Source organism: Manihot esculenta, chromosome 3 (assembly GCF_001659605.2).
Source record: "Manihot esculenta cultivar AM560-2 chromosome 3, M.esculenta_v8, whole genome shotgun sequence".
NCBI lineage: Eukaryota > Viridiplantae > Streptophyta > Magnoliopsida > Malpighiales > Euphorbiaceae > Manihot > Manihot esculenta.
The window spans coordinates 2045013-2064702 of record NC_035163.2 but is presented as its reverse complement, the minus strand read 5'-3'; the positions used below and the strand labels follow the sequence as shown (position 1 = coordinate 2064702).

Sequence of the window (19690 nt, the reverse complement as noted above, 5' to 3'; positions counted from 1 at the left end):
AAATTTTTTGCCTTTATGCCTACTGTATGAAAGGTGCAAGTTGGGATTGGGACTACATTTTGATTTAGGCTTTAATCACCCATTTTTAAGTGCTCTTGCTTCTTCTCCTGGCAGAAAACAAGCACAAGTGCTAGTAGATAAACAAGTGGAGCTAGTAAGAGAAATCCGCGGCGTTCGGTAATCAATTTACAGGTTAATGCCATTAGTTGGCTGTATTTCATATATAATTAATTTGTATCAAAGAGCATTGGCGAGGGATCATACAGCATAGTTGACTTTTTTTTTTAGAAAATAATTTATATAAATTTTTATAAAATTATGCATAACTTCAATTTATTTTAAAATAATTTTTTTAGTTAAAAATAATTAAAATTTCTCATTTAAAATAAGAAAAATAATAAAAAAATCAATTAAATTGAATTTTCATGAATTTCAAGATTTCTAACCATGAGTAGAAATGAACTTTGTATTTTTTTTCTAAACGTTTTGTCTGTAACAACCACTGATAATTTGAGGATTAATAGCTTTTAATTTACTCAGCAATGCAAAATTAGATCCTCTATGACCCATAAATCGATTGCTTCTCACATATTATTGATCTGTCCCATTTCAGAATTACTTTAGGAATTCATTTGGTGTCATCATGCATTCCTAGAGTATGTGTTCACTTAAATACCATAAGATAAAAATATGATATAACAGAAGTCTTTAAATAAATAAATATTTTTTATAAATTAAGATATGTATATTTAGCTAGTAAATTAGCTAAAAGAAACAAAAGGTTGGCACTAACCCCTAAAAAAATTATTTTGAAATTGGTAAATAATTAATCACTATAGTAAAAAAAAAATACTTAAAGTAGTGATGATATTTAAAAAATAATAACATAAAACCTTATTAAAAAATATCAGAGAAGATAAAATGCTTGAACATGTAAATTCATAAGAAAGTTAACATTTGATTATCCAATTTTCATCTTTAATTTTTATTAGTTTTCAAGGAAATAAAGCATACTCATAAATAAGAGTGACGATGAAAATAGCTTATATATTAATCTAATTATTTGAAAATTTAGATTTTATTATTCCACTAATAAATTGGGTTAACAAAATTTAAATGAAAACCTTTCATTTTGTATGATTTATTTTGTAAAAAAAAATTAAATAAATTTTATAAAATCATATGAGATTTTTATTTTTTTAAAATAAAATTTTTTATTTTAAATAAAAAAGTTTTTAAAATAAAAAAATATATATAATTTTTAAAAGTTTTATTTTAAAAATAATTAAAATTATGAATGATTTTATGTAAAAAAAATTCATTTAATTTTTTTTTCAAAAATAAATTATTTCAAACAAAATACATTTTGTACGATAGAGTCGGTATAACGACCACTTCTTCTTTTTTTTTTTCTTTTTCCTCAGGTGTTGGCTCCAAGCCTTTGTCATCTCAAGAATTAGTCGAGTCAAATTCCAATCTTTCTTTCAAAATGTTGATATTTGGGTCATTAGAGTCCAACTAGTTAAATTTCTGAATCATCAACTTATTTTCACAAGGCCCATCAAAAGAATTCTAACTTCCTGTATCTCTAACATGATTTACCACCTTCAACATCAAACACTTCTATCATTTATCGCTGTAAATATATGGAAATTTCTTATAGACATACGAGTGTTTAATATGACTTCTCTTAATTTGCACAATCTTCTGTATGTAATACTTTCCCATGGAAAGATACATCCGAACTGATTTTGTTTGCTTCCTATTCGGAGTCTATAACTTCTCAAATTGGTGGCTCAGCTTAGGCAGTTGGATGGATCCAGGTTGTTTTAGGACCTAACCCCTCCAAAGTTTGCCTGCTTAGCCCAAGCAATTCTTGGTTTAGGACGGCTTCACATTTATTGGTTTCTGAAGGAACTTTTAGGCTTGTGCTGTGACACTTAACTGAACCCTTAATAAAAATAATCATACTTGCCTTCTTGGGTAGGTTAGAAATCACCATCTCTGCTCTCTATTTTTCCATGTTTTAATAGGATCAATTGATATTTTAGAAATTAAACTTTAATTACTTATAGTAATAATTAATTGGTGATACACCAACTCCTTTGAGGAGTTCAAATTTACAAAACAAATAGAGTGCCGGGTGAGTTGATGGATAAAATTTCTGAAATTTAAATTAATAACGGATTTAAGAATGTAATCAATTAAAATGATGAATAATGAAATTAAATCCGTATATTTAGAAATTATCTCTATTTATAACTGTTGAGAGTTCCAGTCTAATGAGATTTTGAGATTATAATGGAATTTTAGTAGGGAGTAACTTCTTATTTGAATCCATTTGGATCTCATTCTGATGAGGCTTGGTTTGTGATAGTCTTAAAGAATCAAAGACTGCATTTCATTCTACCGTTGGGTTTCGGATTTTGAATTCCAAGTTTGAATTTCGAATTTCATTTATTTGAATTCTGAATTCCATCCATCCTTTATACTAATTATATCATTAAATATGAGAAGCTCTGGTTTCTTTTACTTAGTGACCATCAATATTTAATATTTATCAGTTTTAAATATCAATAACATGATATGTTATTATATTGTTATTTCCAAGAAAATAAATTATATATTCACTTCTTAGTTAATAATAATTATCTTAAGCTTTTTTGTATATTGATATTTTTTAGTAAATTTAACATTAAATTAAATAACAAAATCATTATCCATAATAATATAGATTTTCATTTATATATCTATAATTAAAAATTATAATTTTTTAAATAAGATTATTAAAGAAATAAATTTAAATATTATATATATATGATAAAAATAATTATCACAACATTAAAATATTAGTTAATAATTTCAAATTTAAAAATAAAGGTTTTCATTCATATATATATATGATAAAATTAATTATCACAATATTAAAAAATTAGTTAATAATTTTAAATTAGAAAATAAAAATGGTCAGATATACCAAATAAAACTATTAAGAAATTAATAATTTTGAAAAATAAAATACTAAATTTTATCTTAATTTTAAAAATTATCTTAAATTTAAATATTAGTAATTTTAATATGATCTAAATACTTAAAAACTGATTTAATTTGATAATTAATTTATATTTTAATATATCTTAATAATTACTATATTATAATTTTTTACCACTTCATACATTTAAAATTTTGATTTTTTTTAACAAATTTATAATAAATTAAATTATTATAAAATCATCATCCATAATTATATAGGTTTATATATGATAATTAAATTAAAACAACTGAAAGTTTTAAGATAAGATTATTAACTAACAAACTTAAATATTATTTTAAATATTAAAATAATTATCACAACATTAAAATATTAGATAATAAGTTCAAATTTAAAAGATAAAAATTGTAAGATATACAAAAATGATTATTAACAAATTATTAATTAAAAAATAAGATAGTAAAGTAATTATTTTAATTTTAAATATAAATTATTTTAATATTATCTATATACTTAAAAAATTTTAAAATTACTTCGAAAAAGTTATCATATTATCTAATTTTTTTATCCTGAAGCAACAAAAACTTAATAAGACGTTAACCTTATATATTTTGAAATTTTTAATAAATATATTAAAATTTTTTAAATAATTTTTTCAAGAAAATAATAAAAGAAATTTAATAGTAAATTTGAAAATATTTAAATAAAACATTAAAATTTATTATGATAATGAGTAATTTAAAAAAATAATAAAATGAGTAATTAGTAACTAATTAAATTGTAGTTTAAGTGTAATAGGACTATTTTTGCATTATATAAAAAACTATTAAAATTCATATTTTCTTTCTATTTCTTAACTATATTATATTGTAATAGTGAATTTTAATTAGTTTTACTAGAAAATAATACTGAAGATATAATCTCACATTATAATTTGTTGGTATATTTTTTATTTGAATTTACATGATAATATAATTATCTAGAACTTAATGACTATACTTAATATTATTGAATAAGGTGAAAAATAATTTTCTACTACTGCTTTGAAGAACAACGAGAGAAGTTAACTTGAGAAAAATTGAGATAAATCCTTGTAAATAAACATTTGTGACAATAATTTATCTTCTGATTATTACAGCTATTTTTATATATATTAGAATGACTGATCAGTTATAATTTATAATAAAAATTAAAAAATTAAAAATTTTAAATAATATAAATATTTATATAGCTATAACTAATAATTATTATAAGTTTATTATACTAAGTGAAATTAATTTCTAATGTTATTGGTTTTAAATTTAGGAGAATTAAATTACTTATTATAATAAAAATAATTTATTGAATTTAATATAAATTTTAACATTTTAAAATTTTAATTATAAATATATAATATGTAAAATCTACATTTTATGTAAGTATATAATTAAAATTTAAGTAAATAATAATTTTATTATTTAAATTAATTTAAAGTTAATAAAATTTGAAATTTATATATATTTAAATTTATAAGTTAAATTTATAGTAAATGATAAATTAAGCAGATAATTATTTTGTTATTTAAATTAATTTAACATTAATTAAAAAATAAATAAATTTTGAGTTATATATAGATGCTAAAAATTCAAATATATTTTTCTAAAAAAAGTCAAATGTATAGTATAAAATTATTAAAATAACACATTTAAATATTAAATAATATTAAAAGAATAAAAAGTAATATACAAAATTCTTAAATAATAATAATTATATAAATATAATTCGCTTATATTATAAATTTGTAAATAATATTAATTATATATAATAAATATATATTTATGAATATAATTAATTTATATTATAATAAATGTTTACTCTTATAATTTTAATCATTAATAAAATAATATATATATATATATTCTTTGTTTATATTAATTAGCGATTATAAAAATGTATAAATGAATAATTTTAAAACTATATAAAACTTAAAAATTTTATGAGTATATAAAAGATAAACAATTACTCACTTTGATTAATATTTTTTTTCTCTTCTAGAAAACTTTGATTTTTTATTTTCTTTTTTATATTTTGTTTTAATTCAGTTAATTAATAAATTTTACAAATTAATACTCTTTCCATTCAATAAAAAATAGATCTATATCTATTTATTTGTATTAAGAAAATGTAATTAATATGTTGAAAATAATAAATTTTATACTATTTTCCTAATATATACTCTAGCAAATTGTTTCATTACTAAATTATTCTTAAAAAGTATAAGTTTTACTTTTTCAATGTACAATATTAGGAAACTATAATTAATAATTATTTTTAAAAAAAGTGATTTTATTATAATATTAAGAATATAGGATTTTAATTTATATTTTTATATTATTAAATACATAATATATTTTACGGAGTTTTCCACCTGAAGATTCACACGTTTCCCACTCGCCAATTTATCATTAACCCTTTCTCTCTACCACTGCCAACGAATTAAAACCAGACAACAACCCAGCTGCCCAAAACCATAAAGAAAATATTAAAAAGGACTCTGCAAAAAGCTCCACTCGTGTGGTTATATAATACCCACGTGCGACTACAATCATATCTCCGTAGAGACTGTCCTGTCCCCGCATTGCAGATTCTGCAGTCGCCGCAAATCGACGGAGGCCCCACCGTGTCCTCTGCCATCTTGGTGTTTCACCGCCCCTGTTCCGTCGCTGCCACACATGTACTACAGTCAACGTTTGACCCAAATGATGCGATCATGCACAATCCGACGGTCCATGCAACTTTTCTCGTCTTGATCAACCAATAAATTATTATTGTTTGTTTTATGTAATAAATCTTTCAGGTCGGCACATTTATATTATTATTTATATAGTTTCAACTGTGGACCCTAATAAAGAGACGTTTCATATATAAATTCCTTTACTTTTGTGCCATTTTTTTTTTATTTTTTTCATTAAAACAAAAATAAATAAATAAATAAAAAGGAAATAGCCATGGGACTATGGCTTATAGGTCCCATGGTTGGTGGGCGACAAGGTCCATCAAGATTTCTTTATGAAGGACGTTTTTCTTCACGTCTTTTTCAGATTACGGACTTAAGAATATATGTTTTTATTTATTTATTTATTGGGTTTGAGATCCAAATTATTTAAATATTTATAATTTTTTTATAAAAATTATTTAGTTAAATTTTTTTTTTGAACTGGGTATTTAGTTAAGATTATATGCTGCTCTAATCGTAAAATATAATATTTAGGGCCTGTATAAAGTAATTTAGGCAACACATTATATTACAAGTATGGTGTGTTTTAATTCCATAAAAAATTGAGTTTAGGTAAATGTTTTTTAAAATAATTGATATTTTTGAAATTAATAAATCCAACACTTATTTAGATTTAATTTTTATTATATTTTTATTTTTTTAATTATTTAATGTGAATTAAAAGATTCAGATATTGAACATAATTATCAATAAAAGTATAATCTATTTAGTATTCTTTCATTTTTAAGATGAAATAAGTGATGAAGTTTCAAGTTTTGAATTTGTAAATTTACTTAATGTAAGATTATTCATTTTTATATTGAAAAAAGTGAGTTGATTAATTGACATTGTATAAACTTTCACTTATTTAATCACCTTAATTAAATCGTTTGTAGCGTTATAATTTGGATGGTTAAGATAGATTGACATTTAATCGATTCGAATTAAAATCAAATTAAATCGAATAAATTGAAAATTAAAATTTGAATATTTATGAAAATGAATCAAATTAATTTTTATTAGAAATTGAACTAAATCAAATCAGTCTGATTCGATTCAATTTAGTGGATTTAAATTTTTAATAAATTTTTTATTTTTTACATTTTATTTTTAGCATTTTAAAATTTAATTGAAATATTTTAACTTTAATTATAATATAATTTTTTATATTATTAAAAATAATATATTATTATCACGAATAGATTCTATTTAATTTTTTTATTTTTTTTCTGACCAAAATTAAATTGAATCAAAATAACTGAAATATTTAAAATTAAAAATTAAATCAAATAGAAATCAAATCGAATTTTTAAATTAATTCAATTCGATCGATTTTTTTATTTTGAACCAAATCATACTCACCTCTAATCAGCCATTCATATTGCTTTTGGAATCTTAGAATCAAATCTTCTCCTCCCACCTTTTTTTCAAGTAAAAAAAAAATAAAAGGAAAATTATAGAATTAAATCTTCTCCTCTCACTTCTTTTTTCGGGTAAAAAAAAAACTCCATCAAGTTAAAAAAAAAATAGAAGGAAAATTGTAGAATCAAATCTTTTCCTCTCACCTTTTTTCAGTAAAAAAAAAAAATCCATCAAATTAGAAAAAATAAAAGAAAAATTATAGAATCAAATCTTCTCCTCTAACCTTTTTTGAGTAAAAAAAATCTCCATCAAATTAAAAAAAATAAAAGGAAATTGTTGAAGATAAATTAATAATGAGTTAGTTAAATCCATGGTTTTTCTTTTTTAAAAACCTTTTATTATCTATTAAAAGTAGATTTAACACATATTTAAAGCAATAGAGGCCACAAGAGGGAAGAATATGAAGTAGGTAGGTTACTTTATTTATGGAGACAAAAATGATCTTTTCCTTTTTAGGCCAAACTTTATCTTCAACTTTGGAATCCCTCATACATATTAACCCTAGCTACCTCTTAGTCAATGATAAAAGACAAAACAAAAAAAGTAATAAGGCATTCCATCATATTCATATGATTAGTGGGTTATGTCTCTAATCCATGTAATTAAGTAGATAATGTTATCAAAAGTACACATAAATTTAATTTAATGGTAAATAAATCTGAGTAAATCTGAGAGATTTTCAGGTTCTATTCCTCCGATTCTCAATTTTCAAAAAAATAATTTAATTTTTATGAGGTATTAATGGAGGATATCATAGTGAATTAGAATTTAAGGGTGCTTTTAATCATTGAGAAAGAGAAGAAAGCATGAAATGCAAAGTAAAGTCCATTAGAAAAGTAGGAATCCACACCATTTTTCCACTTAAGAAAAAAGGGTAACGTAATATTGATTTTGTGTTCTTCTTTTTGAAGCTCTAAATAAACATTGAAAATGACATTCAAATAAAAGTTTAATGTTAAACAGTGAGCTTCTTTTTCCTCTTCCATAATTTTTTATATTATTTTCTTCCCTATCAGACAAACTTCACTTTGTCTCACAGATAACCTAATGCTTATTAGGTCCTACTAAATGCAAAAATATTAAAGAGAAACAACTCCATCAACTGGGTCATGAAGATCACTTTCATTTAGCTAATGGGTATTTTTTAAATTTGTAATTTATAAAATATTTTTTAAATCATAAATTTTATTAAATTTTATACATTTTTTGAGTATATTATATTTATTTATGCACTAAAAGATCATGCGTGTAATAATGTAAAAATGAAAATGCCGAAACGATAACAACAAAGTATATATTGTAATGTTCTGAGTTTGATACGTTTATATATATATAATAAAAAATTCCACTATCTTTCTATCCATTTGTCGTTTTCAGAAATGAGATGATATCTTTTTTTTTTATTATTATTTTTTTATTGCTGCTTTTAAATGGGAAATGCAAATGCAATTTCAACTTTTTGAAATGATTATCTTTTTAAGGAAAATGCAACAACCCACTTCTCGTTGGTTGAAATATTCCTTTTGGATTGATAAATTGGAAATTTGAGTGTAATTATTAATAATTAATTAAAATAATTAAATAAAAAATGAAGATGTGAGGTGGGGTTTCAATCCATGGCCGCCAACCTTGAAAAGCTATTAAATAAAGAGCTCCTCCGATCATCTGCTAGTTGTGGCCAATGCGAATTTAGTAGTAGAAGAATCGTTGAGGCCAGTTCAACACCACTGCACGTGCTGTGACCTCCGCATACCGACAGTCGCTTTTCATTGGTCAGTGTTTTCCCCTCTCTGCTTTCCTGTATCTAAGTTACCTTTTCTTCGATGACAGCGACTGCGCGGTTCCTCCGCCAGCGGCACGGCCTTTCCTTGCTCCTTTACCCCTGCACTTCACGTGACTCTCTCACTTCTAAATAATTATATAAATTTTTTTTAACCAAATTATATAAAAATTTAAAATTTCAACTTAAAAATATTTATAATAATTTACATAAACATGTTATTATATAAAATTGACCGCTCAACCTCTGAAGTCAAGTCGGTCGCTAAAAAACAATAGACATTCAAATTTCATGGTATTTGTTTCAAGGTAAATTAATTTAATATTGTGCATTTCAATAATTAAATCGGACAGATTTTACACGTGAATTTATATAAAATTAGTGATATGACAAGAAAAAGGATAGACCAAATCATCTCCCAGCAAATTAAATCATCTCGCAATCCTACACGCATGTATATAAAAAAAAAAAATTATTTTAGATGAAGAAGATAATATTATAAATCTTATTTTCTTAATCTCAAAACATCACAATTCAATATTTTATACTATAACTTAATTTAAAATTAATATGTGTACGTTAACTTAATTAAATAATTTATTTATATTTAAAAAATTAAATAATTAATTTAATGAGTTAATATTGTTCACTTCTTTTAAGGTTTTGGATGCTTTGCTCCCTCATAAGCAACATTAAGGGAAATGATGATGACCATTATTATAAATAAACTTGATTAGCTTAATGATAATTTAATATATAAATTCAAAATTATTATTTCCATTTCCATTTCTTTTTTCTTTTTTATTTCTCTTTCTTTTAGTAAGAAAATTATTGCTGCTAATTTTAACATTTAAAAAAAAAATTAAATGAAATTCTAATAAGCTCGGCTCATTAACTTTTTTGACCATATTGTTAATTTTCAATAAATAATTTCTAATAAACAGAGTCATTAACGTACATTTTTTACTTTTTATTTGACATAATTTATTTTTTAAAAAAAAATTATAAATTCATGCAAGATTTAATTTTTTTATAAAATAAAAATTTTTTAAATTAAAAAAATTAAAATGTTTTTGTCAAATAAGAAATTTTATTAAAATTATTATAAAAAATCAATTAGATTGTGTTCGTATAAAATGTTTTAATTTTATACAGAGGAATAAGACTAAAATTTAAAATACTTCTATAAATAATTAAAATTAATTAGACTAGATATATTATTATATCAAAAATTACTAATAGTAGAGTTAAATTTTGAAACTTCTAAAAAATTTAAAACTTCTCAAACTAAATAAAAAATTTTATTGTGTGAATTAATTGCTTAATTGGAAGGGTTATAGATATACATAAATCAAGATTATGATTTTTGTATGGATTATGATGACTGCCGGATACATCCGGACGTGATAAAACTCAATGTAGAAAAACCGAGTCTAAACTCCTAAGGACTTAATATGTGATTTTAAATTTTTATGGATTTAGACTCTGTTTAAACTAATTGGACTGGATATGAATTCATCCATACGATTTTAGCCTTAAATACTTATTTGAATCATGTACAGATGATACAGAAAATAATTAAATGGCTGCTTGATAGGAAAAAAAATACGGTATATTTATATATGTTGTCAACATAAATATTGAAGGATAATTACATATTACTTAAAAATAAAAGGGTAAACTGTAATTTAGTCCCTCTGGTTTAGTGAAATATAAACTTTCGTCCCTCTATTTTAAAAAACCTTCAATTTAGTCACTGTGGATTTTAAAAACTATATAATTGGTCCCTCCCGTTAGATTTTCAGTTAAATCACCATTAATTTTAATTAAAAGACTAAAATACACATTCTCTCTCCTTCCTCTTCCTCTTCCTCTTCCTCTTCTTCTTCTTCTTCTTCTTCTCCTTCCCGATCTTATTCTTCTTCTTCTTCTCCTTCCCGATCTTCTTCCCGATCTTCTTCTTAAAAATTTAAAAATTTGGCTAACTACTGATTACATACTGAAATAAATGGATTGCGAGTACTCTGCGAGACTGCGATTGCGAGTACCTCTTTTTGCTTATCATTATAAGCTTCTTATTTTCTATCGCCCTTATTTTTCAGTTCTTTGATTAGTAATTATTCAATTTCTTCCCTAATTTCTTCTTTTCATTTTTGTGTAATGCTAATACCCATTCTTTGCAGGCGCTTTTTGGCATTACCCTGATGGTAAAGGCTCGGAAATTGGGATTTTTCTCAAGGGTTCTTTGCAATTTTCATTTTTTTTCTACTGGTATGCGGATAAAGATCCTTACTAGCAAACTGACCACATCATCATCGGAAAAGTGAAGAAGAAGAAGAAGAAGAAGAAGAAGAAGAAGAAGAAGAAGAAGAAGAAGAAGAAGAAGAAGATCGGGAAGGAGAAGGAGAAGAAGAGGAATGAGAGAGAATGGGTATTTTAGTATTTTTAACTAAAATTAACAGTGATTTAACTGAAAATCTAACGGGAGGGACCAATGACATAGTTTTTAAAAATCACAGTGACTAAATTGAAGGTTTTTTAAAACAGAGGGACGAAATGTTGTATTTCACTAAACCAGAGGGACTAAATTACAGTTTACCCAAAATAAAATAAAAATAGAATTAAAAAATAATAAAAAAATAAAAATTAAGTTTATCAATATATATCTTGAATATAGACTCATTCTTATCAATCATGGGATTAGAAGTTGTTATGAGTTGAATTTTTGAACAAGACAGATAGCTTTGGATTTGTTATCCATCACATCGACCTTAAATTAATTTTACATAGAAGATAAAACAATTGATGGATCTTGATTAATCATCGTTCTAATAACTCTACGCACCGACAACTAATCAAACCTCTAATCTAACTGTCCGTTATAATTTGCTTATAATAATAGTAATATCCTCTTCACTATTTCAAGTTCGTCAAATATCTGCATTGATTTTAAATTATTTAATCCTCCATTAATTTAAAATCTCAAATTCAACTTTTGTTTAAATACATAATATTTTTAAAATTTAAAAGGTACTACTATATTTTAAATTTAAAATAATGATATCTTCACAGCAATTATGAAATTCATAGTATAAAAATTTAAAAAAGACAAACCAAACTATCCCTTAATATGCGAGAATAAATCATAGTCATAAAAAGAATCAAGTGAGATGATGAGTATTTGGGCCAAAAGGAAAGTTCATGCAACTCTCCTATCTGCAGTACTACTCAATGATGTGTTTTTGCTGTAGAGAGTGACAAAAGTTGTCATACAATGAACTAACAAAGCAGAAAAAGACATGTAGTTCTCTCTTTTGAGCTCCTTCGTCCGCAAATGAAACACGTTTTTGCTTCTTCTTGATTATACAATTTGTTAATTTCAAGTTTTGAATAATTATGTTCCTTAAAAGTAGCTACTCATGCTCTGTTTGATGAGCTTTATATTTGTCCACTTCTTTTAATTTCTAGTTTTATCGAAATTCTATATTAATCGAAAAATATATGGATAAAATTTGATTTTATTAAAATTATCATGATTTTAATAACGGTTCAGATTTATTTTTAATTTTTATACGTATATTTTTATCTTTGAGAAAAAAAATTTTTTTTCAGATCATATATTATTCCTTCTAGCTCGTGTTAAAAGTTTCAATAGTAGATGCTTTTTGTCTAAATTTCAATCCTTAATGTTTACTCTAGCCACCCACCTGCCCACTTCTCCATTTTGTCAACTCTTTTGTTTTCTTGCCTCACCTTATTGCTAAGAATTTATCATTATTTACTTTTTTTTTTTCAATTGGTGGGCAATGTAGAGCAAATTATGTTCTGGTTCAGAATTAATAGAAAAATCGATTCGATTCAAAATTAAAATCGATTAATTAATTAAAAAATTAATCAAAATAGCAATCAAACCCATTAATTATAAAATCGAATTGAAAAATTTAAAATTGATCGGGTTTGATGACCGCTGGATTCCTCCATCCCATTACAAGGCCGGGCCGACAGTAGCAGCCCACAATCAGGAGGCTCCTAAGCCCCCGAATAAATCAGGCCCAACCCGTCCATCCTCCTGATCGGATTCCTATTTAAGTCACTCAATCAAACCGGTTCAGCCCATTTCAGCCTTAAAGCCAGCCCTTTCCTAGGTTCCTGTTCTTTTCCATCAAATCCGGTCACAAGAAGAAAAGACTGTTAGTCCAGTCATTTCGCAGTCATGTCCACTTGCACGCCGAAGGGAATTAAATGCTTGCCTAACACAGGGATGGTCCTAGAGTTGTCTGTACGTACGGACCTGCACCAAGGGGTAGGTGGTCCTATAGCAAAAAGGCCATCTCGCGTGACAGAAATGAAAGAGAATAAAATGGAGGAAACACTCTCCTCTAGGGTCAAGTTTTTGTAAGTTCACAAAACTCTTATAAAATCCTATTTTCTGAATCTCAGATCGATTGATTATTTCAATTAAATTGAATTATGTTCATCCACTGAAAAAACAATGGAGTTAATATATTCAGTAGGATTAAATGCAATTAGGACACATGCAGAGGCCAAAACTACTAGAATCCATGATATTTCTCTTTCAAAAGACTAAAAGCTTGAGGAGCCCACTCAACTCAAAAACTGAAATTGCATTTGCAAGTAAATAATGCTCAAAATAAGGAATAAATCTTGTTAGAAAGCATTTCTTAGGAACTAGAAAAATGTAAGTTAGGACCACTTTGAAACAGATAAGATTCAAAGAGTTGGGAGACTGTGTCCTAATGAAACCCCAATAGCTTAGGGTATCAAACTTGGTAAATGCTGATAAATGACCAGCTACCTGTTAGGAATTAAAGGTGACTGCTGCTGAAATGGCTGTGTCACTAATTATCTTTTTGCTTTTAATTTCATGGATGCATCTCCTCACATTCTTCATGCCTCATTTTCTGCTATACCTAACACTTAATACTCTCTGTTTAATTTAATTACAACCATTTGACTACCGTCATATCTGCATTTATTACCTAATTTAATAGAACAACGGTTCAATAATATTTTATCCTACTTCACGTCAATTTAAATTAGTTAAATAAATATTTAATTTAAATTATAGAGATTTATAATTTAATTCCTATATATTGTCATTATTAATAAGTCAGTCTCTGCATTTTCATAAACCTATTAAAACGTTATTATATTTTCTCTCCGTCAACAAAATAGTTATTTCGTCTATTTCTACCATTAAAAATATAGCAAAAAATCAAATCGTTTTAATAGATATAAGAAAAGATAAGAATACTATGAGAAAATATAAGAACGTTTTAATAAATTTCTGAAAATGTAAGGATTGACGTGTTAATAATAGCAATATTCAATGACTAAATAAGGAGTTTTATTTGAGGATAAAATTGAATTTTAAAAATTTTCTCTCTCATCCTTTATTTATTTTTAACCGAAAAAATGATGAAATGACTATTTTATTGACGTTTTAATAGATTTTTGAAAATGAAGGGACTGATTTGTTAATAATGACAATATTCAGGGACTAAATTATAAATTTTCCTTTAAATTATTATAATTAAAATTAGATATGATTGTAGTTAAATTTAAGAATATATTTAAATGATTTTGTAAAGTTGTTGCTATAAAATCAGAAGCATGATTGATATATTTTGTGATAGAGGAAATGTGAGAGTGGAGTCCACCCAGTTATTGGAACATAAGACTAATTAATGGGGATGCAATGAATCAAAGAATGGGATAATCTTTAAAGATATGGTGACCACTCCTCTTGGTCTCAAAATCTCAATTACCATCAAATCCCAACCACCTCCCATACAACTCACCTTCTAAATTCAATGGTTATAGGGCTACATATTAGCTGGGGTACCCTTCATAACATCGTAGGACATCTTCCTTTACTAAATTTATCCCTCTAGATAGATGGTACGGTATATGGGGAACGGGTTAGGTTTTTTTTTTTTAAAAAAAATTAATTGAATGCTTGATTTGAATGATTACAAGGTTTTTTTTTTTAAATTTCTCATTGATTAAATTTTAATAAAATTTTAAAGTGTCAATATATATTTGATATAAATTTATTAGCGTTCTTGATGATCTGAATAGGATGAGTATTCGATCGGTTCATTTTAAAATCAAATCGAACTGGATGAATTAAAAATTAATATTTTAATGTTTATAAAAATTGAACTGATTTTAATTAGAAATCAAATCGAATCGAATCAATCTGATTCAGTTCGTTTTGATCAATTTAAATTTTTAATAATTTTTATTTTTTATATTTTAATTTTAATATAATTTAATTTCTTTATATTATTGAAAATAATTTATTATTATCATTAATTAGTTGGATTTATTTTTTTAAATTTTTTCGATTAAAATCAAATCGAATCGAAATAATAAAAATTTTTAAAATTAAAAATTTAATCAAATTAAAATAAATTAAAAATTAAATTAAAATTTTAAATTAATTTAATTCAAAAAAATTTTTTAATTTAAACCAAATCAGCAACGCTAACAGGAATACTAAAATAATCTAATATTAATTAATTCATGAGTGATGGATGTAGTATGGTTAGGCATTAAATCAGTATTTAGGAATAATTAGTTGATTGATTTGACAACTAATTGATTTGTTAAATTAACGAAATCAAATCGCATATTCTATTGGGTCTACATCATAAAATTCATGATTGTTAAATTAAAATAATCACACATGATTAGTCCTCCATTTTTGAAGCATGCAACGTGCTTTATATTACGTTTGCTTGTGTACGGACACTGTTTCACCTGATATTACCCATTTATGTAGCTGCGGGTACCTGTTTCCTATCTGCAGCCCACTCTATTATAATTTAATTTATGAATTTTTATTTTATAAATAAAATTTATTATATTAAATTTATTATTACTCAATTAAAATTAAAGAAGTAAATTTAAATTAAAGAAACTAAATCGATATAATAGTAAAATTTAAAAAATAAAATTTAAATAATTGAGTGAAAAAGAAAAAGAAAAAGAAAAAGAAAAAAGAAAAAACTCCTCATGATAACTGTCTGTCTACCTTCCTTAATATTTCCAATTGCTAGATTTAGTCTTCTACATAAAATGGTAATAAATAAATGGTTATTATTAATTATTAAAATTTCTAAATAAATAACTAGACAAAGGTATATATATAGTATCCTATAGCTAGGCAATGGGTGACCATGCTTTGACTTATATATTAATTTTATTATTAAAAAAATTATTTTCTTCATCCATTTTATTTGTCATTTAAAAAAAATTATGTTGTTCATAATCATAAAGAGAATAATTGAAATTGAAATAATTAGGTTAAATAAATTAATGAGAATTTTGCATTTTGTTCTACAATTTCTGGATTTTTACCAAATTCCAAGTTTTTTTTTTCTAAATTAAACCTAGTGTTTTATGTGAGAAAGATAAAGGGGAAATTATGGAAACCATCCAAAATTTTGTGAGCTAGATTTTAAGCAAGTAGGGATATGCCTTAATTATGCTAACAAGTAGATGAGATTGGTGGGGTTCTTCAATGGAAAATCAATAATTTATTCACAATAAATATATATATAACTGGGTGTAAAATAAATCCTAATTAGTATATAGTAAGTAAATAAATAAATTTAATAAAAAAAAATTTAATTTTAACATTTAATAAAAAAAATTAGGGGTTCTTCTAAAAGGAGGTATTGAGAATTATTGTGGAATTCTCCTCCTCCACAAGAAGAGAATAATATCCAAAAATATATTACAGCTATTTATTCTGTCACCCTCCTAGACCCTCTTAATGAAAATTAATATTACTATAATTTAAAATTTTTTATATTACCACTTTAACATAAGAAAAAAGAAAGAAAAGGTGCCAACTTTAACCAGAATGGCTTCATTAGTTTTAGAAAAGCAAAGGAAACTGGCAGCTGGATTTAATGGGTACTTAGTTTCAGGGTTTTAACTAATTAATATGATTATAAAAAGTCCAAACACTTCTTTAGCCTAAATCATTTAATGGTATAATTGGTTTTGATACGGTGCGAATTAGTACTTGTCAACTTTATAGACAATTATAGTACTAATGAATTAGAATCCATTAGAACTGCTTGCTTGACAAATCAATTAATGAAAGAAAAGTTGTTTAATACCCAAAAGAAAGAAAGAAAGAAAAAGAGCAGAAACTACAAGAAGAGAACACCTTGACAAGTAAGAAAGGTATTTTGAGCTCTTCATATAAAATTGGAAAAAGGGCTCCTCACAATATCAAAATCCCCAAAATATATTTTTTTATATATAAAAATAATTAAGTCACTCCAAAAAGCTAAAAAGAAAAAAGAAAAGGGTAATTAAACACACTAATTATCCCCCAAAAAAACCTCAAAGCCACCGGTGATCATGCTTTCTGGTATTATTGGTAACTGATGATCGCTGAAGTACCCGCTGCCCCCGTAATAATCCTCGTACGCCGGTGGATTATATAGCCACGTGTCACCGAACACGAACTCGTCCCTCAACTCAAGCGATTCTTCCAAACTCGATCCCAAATTCGGTAACTCTACTATCTCGCTCAGCTCGTCAGGTGTTGTCACGTAACAGGGTGATGACGTCACCTCCGCTGTTGATGAGGAAGAAGATTGCGTTATCGTTGAGGATGATGATGCATTGTTGTTGCTGATATAGTTGTTGTCATGATCGTGACGACGGTGGGGATGATCGTCGACTACGCTGTTGCTGTTAATGCTGAACTCCATTGAAGCAGCTTTAGCTGCGGCAGCTTGAACGTCCCTAGGAGAGTTAGAGGCAGGTCGAGGCAGAGAGCTGGAGAGTTCCGGGAAGTTGAGGATCACCGAGTCGCCTTTAATGCTCAAAGCAGCAACGTCGTGAGCACGAGCTGCCATTTCCGGTGTAGAGAAAGTGCCAAGCCAGATCCGGTTCTTCTTCCGAGGCTCCCGGATCTCCGATACCCATTTACCCCACGTCCGCATTCGGACACCTCTATACACCGGATGCTTGCTATTGTCCCTAGCCCTCTTGGGCCTTCTAGGATTCTCTTCCGAACAGGGTTTGTTCACCGGGTTCGGAGACAATAATCCAGAGGACGAAGGAGAAGAAGGAGAACAGGAGGAAGAAGACGATGAAGAGTTAAAACTGGACTCAGTCTCAGAGTTAGAGTTTGCTCGTATGGGGCCAGCCATTGTTGGTGATCACAAAACTTCAAGTGAAGAGTTGAAGAGCTTTGGGCTTAGTATAGGAAAAAAAACCCAGAAAGCAAATTGATCAGTGTGATGTATATCGCAGAAAATGGACGAAGAACGGTGGGCGTTACTGGGGAGGCTTTATAGAGGACGTTGTCGTTAGGAGAGAGAGAGAGAGAAGGTGAAGTAGTAGAAAGTAGAAAGCAGAGGGCAGCGAGTGGAGAAGATGGGTCAAAAACGACAAGGGGATGCAAAACGTGTAGTTTATGACACGGTGAAACCGCGACGTTTAGATTTTAAGTTATGATAATTTATAAATTAAACGAATAAATTAGTTTAATAAAATATAATAATATATACAGCCATAGCCCACTTTTATATATTTTAATAAAATTAGTTTAATAAAATATAATAATTTTCTTAATTTCTCTCTTAATTTTCTCATATTATCTTAATAAATTAATAAAAAGAAAATTATTCATAAAAGGAATTGGAAGATATAAAAAAATAATTTAATTTAATTAAAAAGCATTTGGCTATTAACTCTTTATAATCCCTCTATTTTCAAAATACATTAAAAATTTATTATATTTTTAAAATATTGCTATTTACTCTCATTTATTAATTATCATAATTAAATATATATTTTAAATTATAAAAATTAAATGGCTACTTTTTAAAATTAGAGATATTAATTAGAAAATAACATCTTAGTCATTTTGCATATACTTAAATAAATAGAAGGATTAAACATATAACAATTTAAAAAAGATAATTATTGAGTGTGTTTTTGAAATAAATAAATAAAATAATTAATTTTATAAATTATATAGACTAAATAATATTTTTTATAAAAAAAATTCTCTGAAAAAATCTTAAAATATATGCAGAAATGAAAGAAACAATAAATAATATATAGAATTAAAGATTTAATATTCTTGCAAGGGAAGTTATGTAAATAGAAATAAACATATTTATTTAAAAAAAAAGTTATTTATACTTCAAGACTTAATCTGATGGAAAGTGCATCTTATAGTGTTGAAAGGTCTAAGCTTCGACTTCTGAGCCCTATTTTTAAAAAAAAAAAAATCGTTATTTATCTATATATATATATATATATATATAATTAATGGTGAAAAGAGGTATAAGAGGCGGCCCAAGGATGAGAGACGAAGGTGGTCACGGACACAGCTGGCAGCCGACTGGTAGGAGTGGGCAGTGAGTAGGATTTTAACATATGGTAGAATGGGCTCTAGTTTTTATTTCTTCTCACCCTACTTAAATATCCTCTTCCTTCTTTATTTCTGATTTCTCCGCTTTTAAAATTTTCATTTATCTATTTTTATTTTTTATATTATAATAATATAAAAATTGATTATTATAATTTTATTTTATTTGTAAAAATATTTTAAAATATATATTAATATTTAAATGTAACAATTTATAGTTTTTAAGATATTTAATTCAAATTTCATAGTATTAACTAAATTATAATCTCAATAATAATTTATGATTATTTAAATTTGCTGCTAATATGG

The 19690-nt window shown here is 25.7% G+C and overlaps 1 protein-coding gene across 1 annotated transcript; it reads right to left on the bottom strand.

Annotated features, from left to right (window-relative positions):
- Positions 1-17156: 17156 nt before the first annotated feature.
- On the bottom strand, positions 17157-18395 carry LOC110611769 (ethylene-responsive transcription factor TINY). Its single transcript, XM_021752236.2, has one exon. The coding sequence runs from the start codon at positions 18150-18152 to the stop codon at positions 17313-17315; it is 840 nt and encodes a 279-aa protein (XP_021607928.1). The 5' UTR covers positions 18153-18395; the 3' UTR covers positions 17157-17312.
- Positions 18396-19690: the final 1295 nt, after the last annotated feature.

What these genes read in the sequence shown, in the direction of transcription:
- LOC110611769 (XM_021752236.2), bottom strand. Translation starts at nt 18,152, where the DNA reads ATGGCTGGCCCCATACGAGCAAACTCTAACTCTGAGACTGAGTCCAGT.